Consider the following 15668-nt stretch of genomic DNA (forward strand, 5'->3'; position numbering starts at 1 on the left):
ATGTCAAACATTTCTGTTAGTGTTGATGTAAAACTGAGAGTAACAGCTGCGGTTTATTAAACCAAACAATATTGTCTCGTTTACACTATGATAATAAAAACATGAATGTAAATGTAGTTCACACAAATAATAAAATATCACTTAGTCTACATTATATTAAACTCATATGACTTTATTAGGCTTACATTAGTTAAACAAAAGAGGAGTAATTTTGATTTGAGTTGAATTATTGTTAATGTGTTCTTTGTTTCATGCAGTGAATGTAAACATATTGACTCACATTAATGATTAAGTCTCGTTTATAAATTAAATGTGTTAAATTATTTGTAATCAGATGTTTAATGTTTGTTTACTGCCAGCAGAGGGAGAAACACCTCAAACACTTCCTCATACAATAGTGACGTCACAGATGAAAGTGAAAGTAAATTGTTTCGTGTTTATCTTCCGCCATTTTAAACAGGTAGAGTTGATTTCTTAACATATCGATGATCAAAGTGATTAATATAACATGTATAAACAGCTTTACAGGTATTTTTGTGTGTGTAGTTGATGTTAAAGTTGTAGTATTTTGAGAAAGTGAATCCAGTCAGATTGTGATGACAGCGAGTGTTCAGGTGTGTTCAGGTGAGATGAGACGCTTTTCTCTTCCTCATTCATAGTTTCTTTAAAGGACAGATTCACTCTTTTAAATTCAATCATTTATTATCTTAAATTACTGTCAACAAGTTAATCTATCAATATTTACAGTCGTGGAAAACATTAAGAGACTCCAACATTATTTTCAGTTTTCTGAATTTACTGTTTATAGGTTTGTGTTTATGTAAAATGGCTAATAATTTATGTTATGTTTCAATAATGTTAAGCATTTATTTAAAAAAAAAAAAAACTAAATGGTCAAAATGTTGCAGAATATGCAATGTTATTAAATACAAAGAAATTAAGATGACATTAATTTTTAAACAACACAATAGTAATGTTTTCACTTGTATTTCAGGAAGAGTTTAAAGATGAATATTTGATGAATAACTCAGATTTTTAATGACATCTTTCATGTTTCTTGCTATGAGCTCAGTCTTTTACATTGTTGTTCAGGTGAGATCAGACACCTTTTACTTTTTCCTTCATAGTTTCTTTAAAGATCTATTCATTTATATATTAGCGTTATTTATTTAATGTTTTCTTAACATAACTCTTAATTTAATTTGTGTTAATGTTAATGTGAGGTAATGTTAGGTATGTTGTGTTGATGTAGTTGTTTCTTCAACACTCAGGATTCATTTATCTGAATTATAATGTCTGTTTATTCACTTTGATTTTAAGTTTATTTTGTGTCTGAATGTTATTTTCATTCAGTATCAGTTGTGGAGATCAGATTGATCAGATTCATCTCTGCAGCTTCATCATGGATCAAACACAAACATCAACACATGAAGATTTTTCTCCAGGATGCAGGTACTTTATAGAAACTATGGAGTGAATACAGTCTCAAAACCTCCCACAAATGCACACAATAAATCCAAACACGCGCACAGTAATTCACAAATGCACACAATAAATCCAGACGCGCGCACGATAACTCAAATGCGCGCAGGAGATCCACATGCGCGAACAAGACTTTACAAATGCTTGTGAGAGACCCACATATTGCAATCCACAAATTCACGCCTGGATTTATTGTGTGTATTTGTGAATTACCGTGCGCGGGTCTGGATTTATTGTGTGCATTTGTGAATTACTGTGCGCGTGTTTGGATTTATTGTGTGCATTTGTGGGAGGTTTTGAGACTGTATTCACTCCATAAGAAACACTTTATTAAATAACATTTATATTATAGGGAAATACTTAAGTGGTATTTTTATCACAATTGTTAAAAAATATTAGTAATGTAATTTAAAGTATCAAATCTGTTGTGTGTTATAGTTCAGATCATCAGAAGAGATCAGATCCAGACTTCAGTTGTGTGTCTATGAAGAGTGATCGGTCTATGCCTCTGCCAATATATTTTAAGAGTGAAGATACAAGGCCTGATAGCAGGTATAAAATATCTATGAATCATTTAATTATAGTTTGACATTTTTATACAATTATATATTTTGTTAAAGGTTTGAAAAGTTCTTTAAATGATTGTAAAAAACATCTGTCAAGAGGTAGATGAAATATAATTGATTCATTCAGAGATCTGTGAAACAAACTGTTCACACACAACCACATCTGTACAAGCACTTAAGTTCAACTAACAGTCTTTGTATTAACACAATGTCAATGAAAATATCATGAATAAGCTCTGTTATTCAATATGACAAATAAGAAACAGTAAGAAACACTAATGATAATAATAATGTGTCTGATTCTTGATTTAATTCTGCTGCCCAGAGGAATCATAACTGAACCTGACTGTAAGGGAAAGAAGATTGAGAATCAACCACAAGACTTTAATGAAAATATGAGTCCTCATTTCAGGTGAGTATTGGATATTATTGTTTAGTTTGCTTTATGTTATAAATAAATTTCATAAAGCTCAAAAAATATGTTGTATGCTACAAAAAGTTATTTTGCTTAATGCATTTTTTATATTTGTGTAATAATCTGGTATTTATATTTTACAGTCATGACTCTGTTCTTGCTGAAGTCCTGAACACATTCAGATCAAATCTGAGGAAGAAGTTTGAGTGTTTGTATGAGGTAACATCAAATAAGAGAAACCCAACACTACTGAATGAGATCTACACAGAGCTCTACATCACAGAGAGTGAAAGTGGAGAGATCAGTAATGAACATGAGGTGAGACAGATTGAGACACAATCCAGAAGAACAACAACAGAGGAGACACCAATCAAATGTAATGACATCTTTAAACCTTTACCTGAACAAGACAAACACATCAGAAGTGTGCTGACAAAGGGAGTCGCTGGCATTGGAAAAACAGTCTCTGTACAGAAGTTCATTCTGGACTGGGCTGAAGAGAAAGAGAATCAGGACGTCCACCTCATATTTCCACTTCCTTTCAGAGAGATCAATTTGATGAAGAACAAAACACTCAGTCTTTTAGATCTTCTTCATCTCTTCTTCCCACAAACAAAAGAAATGGAAATCTTCAGTGATGAATATAAAGTGTTGTTCATCTTTGATGGTTTGGATGAGTGTCGTCTGTCTCTGGATTTTCACAGCAGTGTGAGGTTGTGTGATGTAAGTGAATCAACCTCAGTGGACGTGATGCTGACAAACCTCATCAAGGGGAATCTGTTTCCCTCTTCTCTCATCTGGATCACCTCCAGACCAGCAGCAGCTGATCTCATCCCCTCTGAGTGTGTTGATCGAGTCACAGAGGTACGAGGCTTCACTGATCCACAGAAGGAGGAATACTTCAGGAAGAGAATCAGTGATGAGAGTCTGTCTGATCAAATCATCTCACACCTGAAGTCATCCAGGAGTCTCTACATCATGTGTCACATCCCAGTCTTCTGCTGGATTTCAGTCACTGTTCTAGAGAGAATGTTGAGTAAAGCAAAGAAAAGAAAAAAGATCCCCAAGACTCTCACACAAATGTACACACACTTCCTGATCATTCAGACAAACATCAAACATCAGAAGGACTATGAGAAGAAAGATGAAGACATGATCTTCAAACTGGGGAAACTGGCTTTTGAGCAGCTTGTGAAAGGCAATCTGATCTTCTATGATGAAGACCTGAGAGAGTGTGACATTGATGTAGCAGAAGCATCAGTGTATTCAGGATTGTGTACTCAGATCTTCAGAGAGGAGTTTGGTTTGTATCAGGGGAAAGTTTACTGCTTTGTTCATCTCAGCATCCAGGAACATCTAGCAGCTCTTTATGCTCACATCTCCTTCACAAACAATTACAGAAATGTGTTTGATTCCTGAACCAGGTTGGTTTTCTTACCTTTTGGGAAAATTAAACCTTAAATCATCAGAAGAAAAGTTTTTTTTATCTGAGTTACATCATCGAGCTGTAGATGAATCTTTACAGAGTAAGAATGGACATCTGGATCTTTTCCTGCGTTTTCTTCTGGGTCTTTCACTGGAGTCCAATCAGATTCTCTTACAGGATCTACTGACACAGATGAGAAGATGCTCCTACAAGAAAGAGAAAACTGTTAAGTACATTAAAGAGAAGATGAATGAGAATCTGTCTACAGAGAAATCCATCAATCTGATTCACTGTCTGAATGAACTGGGTGATGATTCACTGGTGAAGGAGATTCAACATTATGTAAAATCTTCATCAGTAGGAGACTCCAAACTCTCCTCTTCACAGTGGGCAGCTTTAGTTTTTGTGTTGTTGATGTCTGAGAAGCATTTGGATAAACTTGATCTATATGAATTTATTGGAGATAAAAATACAGCAGATGAAGTTCTTGTGAAACTGCAGCTTGTGATTAAAGAAACCAAAAAAACTCAAGTAAGTAAATCTAACAATAATCACATGACTGTTTACATATTAAAGCAACACTATGTAGTTTTCTATGTAAGATTGGCTTACAGCTCCCCCATGAGGTTGAAAAGCACAACAGTAGCATTTATTAATTTACATTTACATTTATTGATTTTAGCTGACGCTTTTATCCAAAGCGACTTACAATTGCTAAATATGTGACCTGTTACAGAAACCAGTGACACAAGTCGGCAGCATAAGTTTCGAGAAGTTTAAAATAAGTTTTTTTCAAAATTTGTGATTTTTGTTTTATTGTAGAATCTGTTAGCTGAGATCACGAAGAAGCCTCTCCATGTTTGAGATAGCAGTTTTTGTATATTTAAAAGCGTACATTTTGCGGTTGAAATCGGCTTGTTTATCCAGAGATTCTAACGTGCAGCAGGGGGCGTCATTGTCTGTGTGTATATTTACATACTGTATAAATGGCTTTTGTTTTCACCCCAGCCCCCAAAGGGAACAGCGTGACTACTAAATAAGGATAGTTAGCCCAAAAATGAAAATAATGTAATAATGACTCACCCATATGTCGTTCTAAACTCGGAAGACCTCCATTCATCTTCGGAACACAGTTTAAGATGATTTAATGTTAGATTTACTCCGAGAGCTTTTGTCTCCTCCATTGAAAATCTATGTACAGTTTCCAGGTCCAGAAAGGTAATAAAAACATCATCAAAGTAGTCCATGTGTAGGGCTCGCAAAATTTCAAAATCCCTGGTAGCCCTTCGGGCAGGCACTCTTCAGTTTTTGGTAGCCCGAAATGAATGCAAGTAGCCCGAATAAAAATACATTACTTTTTAATGTAGAATATTAAGACAAAACGTATATCAAAACACAAATAACACATATCAATTTTCAATACATATCAATCATCAGTACAAATTTTTCTTCTAACCGAAGTGAGAAAATGCCACTTGACTTTGTGGGCATAGCACAGGGCTCTTCAATTAGTTCAACCACAGACCAAATTTTGCCAATACAAAGCCAATAGCCAAATCTTGTTGTTGTTTTGATGCTGTTGTTTTTTAACAAACAAAAAAACTGGATTTCCATGTAAACCAACTGTTCCTCCTCATCCCCACACCAGATATACTAACCATTAAAAGTGGTTTAGTAGATCACAAAACTCACAGTTTTGATCATCCAGTTAGAGATTGGATAATTTTTTTGATCAGAAAAACAGGGGCTACTGTCGCTTTAAGAGTCACTCTCTTCACTGCCCATACAATCTATACTTTAAAGCTTGCTGCGAGAGATTTAATTTTCTTACGTGAGGATAGTAATGACTGACAGGACGAAGTTGCAGGATTTGCCCAACAAATCCATGACAAATCAGTACGGATTGCTTCATGTATTGCGGCTTTTCGCGCAATCGCGAAAGTGAAAGTAAAACTCGAGCGCGCGCTCAAATGTAATTTAAATACCCAATGCATGAATTTCATACACCATTATTACCCATCCAAATCTGTGAGAGAATGCATAAGCATATAAATATATTTTTTCCTCCCTATAAGTCAAGATAGCCAGACGGGCAGGGCGGGGATGCATTTTGATAGCCCGATTGCAAAGCACAATAGCCCTGGTACATCGGGCTAGCGATTTTGCGAGCCCTGATGTGACATCAGTGGGTCAGTTAGAATGTGTTAAAGTGTCAAAAAAACATTTTGTTTAAAAAATAGCAAAAATTACGACTTTATTCAGCATTGTCTCTCTTGTGCGTGAAGCGTTGAGCCACGTGACTGTAGTGACGTGGCTGCCCTGTTCCTCAGACATGTTTGCTAAGTTTTTTTTTTCAAACTTATAGCGTGCGTCTCCCCAGACTGTAAATGAAGCTCGGCGCACAAAACAAAAGAAAAATAAAAGAAACTGGGGCGGAACAAATAACAGTCAGCCGTGTCGTACGTCGGATGACGTCAATGTACCGTAAGAGTTCTTCAAGAAATTTTACGGAGTAGTTTAATTTCGACTCGATCTCGCAGTACTTTGACGTCATCTGTCTGTCAGTTTTTGCAGCGCAGCATGAAGTCAAAGACATATAAGTCACACAGAGATCATTGAATTCGTTATATAATTGGCTATGTTTTGTCCATCAATATCTTCCATGAAGTCATTGGCTGATGGAGGAACGAGCGAGAGATTGGTTACATCCCTAAAGGACGTCACTTTTTTGATGGCGCTGTTTGGATGTTCTATTATACTACCTCCATATTTTAAATACAAACTTTGAAGGCCGGTTCATGTGTTTAACGGAACGTAAATTACTGGAGTGTAATCTCATATACCCTTAAATGTTATGATGTAAATAGTCCTCAGATTGTATATTATATTCTATCACCAGACGTTCATGCGAAATCTGATGTAAACAAAAGACTATATAGAGGGTTTTCACCGACATCACGTTCTGGGCGGTAACCCGGATGCGCGGCCATTGTGGAGTCACTCGGTGTAAAGAACTGAACGGAGTTCAATAGAGTATTGTGTGCTTTGGATACTTTAAGTGAATGTTAACATGTCTAAGCAACAGAAAATGCGTCCAATATGCAAAGGCATATAGGGAAGAACTTGGACCACAAGAAAAGGCACAATATTTTGAGAAATTACAATTTATAGGTGGTGCAGATCCCTACGAGTTAGCTCCCTCTTCTTGGATTCGTGACGACCCGGCGATTCTTCCTTCAGTTGCATATCCCGATATAGTCAAATACCTGGTTTTCATGCTGAGCCCATATGTCAATGTCAGCTAGTGATGGAAATTTTCGTTCATTTAGGTGAATCGTTCATTTTCAGTTCGTTCACCAAAATGATTCGTTCAGACTCGTTCACTGATTCGTTCAGTGACCATTTCTTAATTTTACATACATACGCCAATAGGTGGCGAAGATGTGTGTCATTATGTGTTATAAGACAATGAAAGACTTGCAAAAACTCATTAGTTTTTAATAAAGCTCAAATTGTGAAATACTAAGCATAATTTTATCAAGCTACAGAATATATTAAGACACACGTACATTTATAGTACATCTAATCTGGATTTGTTGTAAATAAAGACTCCCGTGCATGCCTCTTCTGGTTCAGTCAGTCATCAAATCCTCGTTCACGAATCATATAATTTCGGTCATGTCGTTCAAGACTTCGTTCAGACGCAGATAACTGATTTAACTTCAGTGAAAGGGTGGATTAGACTATATAGATATATAAAACTATATTAAACAGAAATACCAAAATTTTCAACAGTAATTACCTTGATTATCATTTGTATTAAGGTAAATAGTCCGCCTTAACATGGTTACTATAACTTTACTAAAATAAAACCGCATGATTCTTTCACATGTTTACGTTGCTCTCGCTTTCTATACGATCCCTCTCATTCATCTCATTCATTAGGTTGTAACTTGTACCAGTCATTCTCTCTCTCTCTCTCTCTCTCTCTCTCTCTCTCTCTCTCTCTCTCTCTCTCTCTCTCTCTCTCTCTCTCTCTCTCTCTCTCTCTCGTTCGTTCAGACTCAAAACAGCGGCTTGGTCAGTGAAGGGCGTATTCATCCAGTACGTTGAGCCAATCATATGCTCGGCCACAGCTTATACTCGATTGCCATTGGCTCATAGTTTTGTCACTCTTTGAAGGCGGAAAGAAAGCCGCGCTTCATTTGTCCGTGCTCCTCAAAAAGGGAGGGAAATTTCAGTGAACGAGAAATATGAGTCAATGGATGGCGTGAACGAGAACGATTCGTCCACCTAAAAGATTCGTTCAAAAAGAACGATTCGTTCACGAACGTAACATCACTAATGTCAGCTTTATTTATATAGAGACAGAGCGCAGCGCATCATAACCTGAAAACCACGCCCACTGGGGGGGAAAAACAATCCAACCGTCTCCATTGACTTTGTATTGAGAGAGGCCGCCTCCGTGTCATTTCTGGCTTATAACAAAAAACAGAATAATGCCTTAAAGAAGCTGTGTGACAATATGTACAGCTAACAAGCCAAAGAACCCAGAAATAAATTTTTATAAGCTGTCGAGCTAAAAAAAACGAGCGTTTACAGACAGAAAAGTGGAAACAGGCAACTTTTCATAGTACTCATATTAGTAGAACTGCGTCCACTAGGGGGAAACGTAGTCGGCGATCCACTTTATTCTCCTTAAAGCCTGGGTTTTACGTCTGGACAGTTTATAAAAATGTATTTCTGCGTTCTTTGGCTTGTTAGCTGTACATATTGTTACACAGCAGCTTTTAGGCATTATTCAGTTTTTTGTTATAAGCCAGAAATGACAAGGAGGCGGGCTCTCGCAATACAAAGTCAATGGAGACGGTTGGATTGAATTCCCCCCCGGTGGGCGTGGTTTTCAAATTTGCATAACTGCGCTCTGTCCCTATAGCAAATTTTAAATAGCCAGTGCTTTACAATAAAATAAGCACACAATAAAAGCAATAATTGTTTTTACCATTTACTATTAAAATATTATTATTGCATAATATTATTGCATATATTATGCATACGCTAAAAGTATACTTTTAAAAAGTACATATAAAAACTCTTTAAATAAAGCACAACAAGTAGAAGCATACTTGTTTTATGCTTTATGTACTTCAATCATATTTCTAATACAAAACTACTCTTTTTCTCCTGAGCTTTGCCAACCACAAGCGCCGCCTCTGATAATTTCTTGCATTCCTTTCCCTGGTTTTTCCAAAAGTTTTTCTTGATCTGTCCTATTGGTACAGACGACGTTTGGGATATACATCAGTGCCTGTGCCCTATATATCTATATTTCACTGATTTTGCATTTGTGGACAAAAATGGTCATTGGATGATTCACACATCTAAAACAGACTGGATTCGACTTGTGATCAACACAAAGGTAAAAAGTCATGTTTATTTTTGCATGTTGTCATCCGGACTTCTTTCACGAAATACTACATATGATGCTAGAACATCTGTATCTCAAAACGGCTTTACAGCGGGTATGGCTTAGCTAAATGAGATGTAAATGAGCCCTATTGTCTCCCCCAGCTGGAAAAGGGAGTCCCTCTCGTCTTGATTTTCTCGGTTTGAGTTTTTCTGAGTTCCTATATTCAAATGACCACAACTTCTCCAAATCTTATCAGATTTCCATGTGTTACACATTGTTGGAAAGCTTAGAAACTGCACTTTCAGAATAACTAAAAATGGGCCAGATCTGACTTTTGTCCCTACTTTCCGTGACTGGTCACATATGTCAGAGGTCGCACGTCTCTGGAGCAACTAGGGGTTAAGTGTCTTGCTCAGGGACACAAAGGTGTGTCACAGTGGATTCAAATCCGGGTCTCTCACACCAAAGGTGTGGGTCTTATCCACTGAGCCATCACTATCAGACACTCTTCTGCAGGTAGGGGAGGGGCGGGGGTGTGTTCGCCGACCCGATGACGTGACTTACGATTGTGGCTGTAGCAGCTAGAAGGCTAATCAGGTTGCAGTAGAATTCATACAGGAGTTGTTCTACCACTGAAATAATTAAAACTTTAATTATAAAACTAGAAGTCAACAGACAGGCAACAAAACAAACTAAATACAACAGAGAACAGACATCAATGGGGGAAACAGAGAGAGCTTATATGGTGTATAGATGATGATGATGATGGCTGGCAGGTGAAGATGATGACAAACATGAAACAGATGAGGGAGCGTTGAGGATGATGTGTAATGTAGTCTAGAGGTAACTGATGAAAACGCTTAGGTTACTCACGTAACCCCGGTTCCCTGAAATAACGGGAACGAGCATTGCGTCAGTTTGCTGACGCTATGGGGGAAACTCCTGTTTACTCCGCGATTGAAGCCTATTGGAAAACGTCTGTAAAAAATACAGACCAATGACGTTTGAGCCCGCGCGGGATGGCACATGTCCTTATATAAGCGCGGGGTCAAGCGTAAAGAGCTCATTATTATTTGACTGAAGTGCGCAGCCGAATAACACTCGCTGCGGAGACGTTTGTAGCACGGCCAGCTACGCAATGCTCGTTCCCGTTATTTCATGATTAAGCCGAGAGAACCTGCGCTCTTAGGGCAGGGACGTCTAAGCTGTACAATCTGGCAAACGTAGACAGCGAAGACCAGCCGGCCGCGTTGCAGATATCAAATATAGATACCCCTGTAGACCAAGTCCATGATGAAGCCAAACTCGCGCAGAGTGGGCTCTAGCATATAGGACATAGCTCATAGAGGGGCGTGAGCCAGTGCAATGGCTTCAACGACCTAGGGCTGTGCAATTAATCGTTTTTCGATTTCAATTTCGATTTTTGCACATTTCGATTGCAAAAACAAGATAATCGAGGGAGATCGATTAGTGTGCCGCATTTCTGTTATTTCGTTTTGAGTCATTAATCCAGCGCGTCATAAGTAGCTGCGCCTCGCACACAAAGTAGAAATCCTCATGTATTTGTTCAGTTTTATGCTTTTCAAGCGAGCGGAGGCAAACTATCACTCACGTTTAAAATATTATCAGCTGGATCGTGGCGCCGATCTCTGTCTCTCTCTCTCTCTCTCTCTCTCTCTCACACGTGCAGAGAGCTGCGCGCTCAGGCATCTGTTTAAAGTCAGACCACTAGGTAATAATCCTTATTATTTTTGTAAAGTTATATGCATTTCAAGCGATCGTGTTTAAAACGTGAATCGCGTTCTGCTGGCACTTAAACACTACTGCTTTGACACGTGTAGCCTTCTGCAGCAACACTAAACAATGCATTGAATGTATGCAGGGCTTGACATTAAAGGTAGGGTAACAGATTTGATCCTGAAACATTTTTTGTTATGCTGGTTAAAAGTCTCCTTACATCCTGATAGCAATCACTGTGTTAAGTTGTTTAAATGTATTTGTAGAAATTTATGTCATCTGTAAAAGGCGTAGGACCAAAAAATGTTCAACAAATCATAGATTTCGGTCCGAACGGACGTTTCCATTTTTGTCCCTCATACGTAAGCGTAATTTGAATGCCCTCCGCGCAGCGAGTCCACGCAGACACCATACGTCATCGGCGTGTTCACGTGCGCTCACCTCCTATCTGTAAACAGTGAGAACAGCAAACTTTTCTGCTAACAACCTACACAGGAGGCACAAAACTAAAGGCATCTTTTATAACAACAACAGCAAAAACTGCCTGGATCAGCAAGAGCAAAAACCCAAATGAACATTGGTAACTTTACTGCTTTACCACGAGATGCAAACAGCTGCAGGACGCAAAGGGTCTGAAAGAGTCGTTGCACTGTTTATTTTGGTAAGGTAGGTACGCGATATGTTTGTATTGAGATGGATTCAGATATTCTACTTTGATGAAACATTGTGTTGCTTATGAAATTTGTGTTCGTTTACGGATTAGCGTAGTTACTACGTCTACACAACCGAACGTGTGCTTAAACTAATTCTGATGTAAACCAGTTGTTTGGTTATTTTGGCAGTGTTATTCGACTTTGTACTGCAAAGTTGTCTCACTGCTGAATGAGACATGAGATGTGACCGTCTGATCTGTGCGTGTTCATGTGTTTTGGAAGAGGCGTGACTTTGGATGGCGGTTTGACTTGAGGGTGGGATCGGGAATTCATTGCTAGGCGGCTACCGTTAGCATTTTTCAAAATGTGTTACCCTACCTTTAACACCCGCCAAATGCGAGTAGATTTCGGCTGCGGCGGGTAAGACAATCTCACTAGCCACTTTGGCTGGTTGAATATACATTTTTGTAGTTTTCTTAAAAGTTATGCAAAATGATAACCAATGCGCAATTCGACACTGGGAAACTACAACTCCCATGAGCACTCCCTGCACCGAGCGCAACACACAAGACAGCGGAGCGTTGCGGACCAAAGCGCCACCTCCCAGAGAGCGCGCCAGAGGTGATGGATTAGCGAATGCACAAGAGGACGCAGTCTGAGCGCATACACACTTCGGGAAAGACAAAACAATTGCATGGAAGTGATTAGAGAGATATATATTGCGTGCACATTCTCAGGGCAAGAGCAGAGAGAAATTCAGCGCATACCTGAATGCACACGAAATCAAAGGAAACCCGCCAGCTGAGAGGTTCGAACTTCGCGCATCATTTTAATGTAGGCTACTTTGGGCAAAAATAATGCCCTCTCGGCAGTAAGTCATTAAAAGTCTTAAATCACTTTTAACAGAAAACATGATCAAGCATATAAAATACAATCTGCATAAACAAGTTGAAAGTAAAATTCATGTACATTTCTTGACTGCTGTTGTTAATAAATATTTAAAGTGGTTGTCGAGGGGTTTTGTGTTTATCTTTTCAGTTAATCTTCTACACCCCTGCTCCACTTTTAATATATTCATTCTATGTAAATCTATTTATGCCTTACTGGACTGTTTTTATGCACCTAAATATATGATATGATCTATACTGATATACCTGGTATATACCACCTAATAAATGTTGTCTTAATTTGGGTGGTCAGACTGCATTTGAAATTCAATCTGCATCTAATTTAGCTAAACCAAGTAAATTTGCTCGAATTAAAGTCATTTTAGGATGCCAAAGTCAAGTTTAATCATATAAAATGTATTTTACCAGCAACAAAATTGTGGCCTGTGAAAATGCTGAGTGGCTAGTAACTTTGGAAAACAACTAGCCATTTTGGCTGGTGAGCAAAAAAGTTAATGTCAAGCCCATGTATAAATGCATGTTTTTACAGTCATTTAAGTAATCGTGTTAAATAATCGAGATTAAGATTTTTATCAAAACAATCGGGATTATGATTTTTCTCAAAATCGAGCAGCCCTACAACGACCCATCTAAATAGCCACTGTTAGCAACAGGCATACGTAGTGAGTGATCTGCGAAGCTCACGAACGGCCGATCTGACTATAATATGTGGCAGAACGGTTCATAGCGTGGGATTATACAGATACCACAATAGTGTGAACCCAGGTGCGCCCTCGAGCGCATCGGGATGCATATACAGTATTGTTCAAAATAATAGCAGTACAATGTGACTAACCAGAATAATCAAGGTTTTTAGTATATTTTTTTATTGCTACGTGGCAAACAAGTTACCAGTAGGTTCAGTAGATTCTCAGAAAACAAATGAGACCCAGCATTCATGATATGCACGCTCTTAAGGCTGTGCAATTGGGCAATTAGTTGAATTAGTTGAAAGGGGTGTGTTCAAAAAAATAGCAGTGTGGCATTCAATCACTGAGGTCATCAATTTTGTGAAGAAACAGGTGTGAATCAGGTGGCCCCTATTTAAGGATGAAGCCAACACTTGTTGAACATGCATTTGAAAGCTGAGGAAAATGGGTCATTCAAGACATTGTTCAGAAGAACAGCGTAAAAACCAAGAAATGTGAATGAATTGTGGAATGTTGTTAAAGAATCATGGAGTGGAATAACAGCTGAGAGGTGCCACAAGTTGGTTGACTCCATGCCACACAGATGTCAAGCAGTTTTAAAAAACTGTGGTCATTCAACTTATTAGTTTAGTGATTCACAGGATTGCTAAATCCCAGAAAAAAAAATGTTTGTACAAAATAGTTTTGAGTTTGTACAGTCAAAGGTAGACACTGCTATTTTTTTGAACACACCCCTTTCAACTAATTGCCCAATTGCACAGCCTTAAGAGCGTGCATATCATGAATGCTGGGTCTTGTTTGTTTTCTGAGAATCTACTGAACCTACTGGTAACTTGTTTGCCACGTAGCAATAAAAAATATACTAAAAACCTTGATTATTCTGGTTAGTCACATTGTACTGCTATTATTTTGAACAATACTGTAGGTAGTATTATAGTGCACAGATCGGTGAGCTTTCCAAGCGCGCCGTAAATGTGTACTGACAATAAATTGCACGTGCACAGGTGAACACTTGAGTAGATCATGAATGCATATAGATGAATCAGAGTGTTATAATGCACAGGCCGGCAAGATTCTCGAGCGCACCGTCATGTGTTCTGATAATAAATTGTGTGCACACGGGTGAACCCTTCAGTGCACCGTGAATGCGTACAGATAAATCAGTGCACAGAACGCGCACGTGAATGTGTACAGATATGATTGATGAACGTAACGGTGGGCACCCAACGCACCGTGAACGTACACAGAAGATCAACAATGTATGTGTCACAAAGGATAACACAGCCATGTATTCCAGTGAGCTTCTCCAAGCGCATCTGTAGTGTATACGAAATCTTATAGCGTGCATAAGTGAGCTTCTCTAAGCGCACGGTGGACGCATATAATTAAAAACCATATCATGCATACAGGTGAGCTTACGGGCGCACCTTTAATGCAACAAACCCCAGTAGTGCGCGAGGCAGGGATGTCGAAGCTGTAAAATTGACAACGTGGACGGCCGGGACCAGCCGGCCGTGTCACAAATGTCAAATGAGAAACCTCTAAGACCATGCCCGAGAAGCTAATCCATACATGGAGTAGATTAACCTTGAGTGAGCATCATTGTCATGGGAGGTGATAACTTCAACGATCCATAAATAACCTGTATTGACAGGTGCGCTAGAGAGTGATCTGTGACGCGGATGAACAGCTTGTAAGTCCCTACCCACTGGCCCAACGAAGGTATCCAATGGCGTGGTAAAGGGATCACGTGTTCTTTCCATCCATAGCGCTTCTAGAAGAATAATTCCATATCAGGATCAATTAAAATTATTTTGACCTCTGTATTTAAATTATAATCTGACTCACTTCAATTTAATAAAGTAAGAATTTAGTGTATTATTCCAATTATCTGTTGATCATAATTTAGATATTTGATTATTTATAAATTCCCATAGTCTTTGTTATTCGTTCATTAGGGACCCGATATCGCACAGAGTATACGTCGGCCGTTGCTTATATCTCACGGACACAAAATTGCCAGTAAAAGTCCTAAATATCTCAGATGCCTTAGACCAATCAGGAAGCGCAACGTCATCAGAGCGTCACAGAAAGAGGAAGAAACTGTTCTAAGAGAAAAAGCAGGTGCTGCACGTGAGAAACTTATCGCGTGCAAACGAACTAATCTAAGCTTCATTTAATCTAACTTCAAGTGTGTATTGAGTTGCTGTGTGCGTACATGCAAAGTAAGTTTATATTGACAAGATATTTCTGTTTTTGTTGTAATTCAGACGTTACACGAGAGCTCATAATGATTGACAGTTATGTGGCTTATATCATTAACATCATTCAGTAAATCAACGTATTCTTGTGTTATACTACATTAAGAGATGTTTATGAAAC

At 38.4% G+C, this 15668-nt stretch overlaps 2 protein-coding genes across 2 annotated transcripts in view; both read left to right on the top strand.

Annotated features, from left to right (window-relative positions):
- LOC141361723 (protein NLRC3-like) overlaps window positions 1–15668 on the top strand; it is an 843841-nt gene that overhangs the window by 816867 nt on the left and 11306 nt on the right. The window lies entirely within an intron of this gene.
- LOC141361550 (protein NLRC3-like) lies at window positions 2339–3934 on the top strand. Its single transcript, XM_073863037.1, has 2 exons — window positions 2339–2460; window positions 2607–3934. Exons 1-2 carry the CDS (start codon window positions 2339–2341, stop codon window positions 3880–3882), a joined length of 1398 nt encoding a protein of 465 aa, XP_073719138.1. The 3' UTR covers window positions 3883–3934.

This window comes from Misgurnus anguillicaudatus, chromosome 24 (genome assembly GCF_027580225.2).
Source record: "Misgurnus anguillicaudatus chromosome 24, ASM2758022v2, whole genome shotgun sequence".
NCBI lineage: Eukaryota > Metazoa > Chordata > Actinopteri > Cypriniformes > Cobitidae > Misgurnus > Misgurnus anguillicaudatus.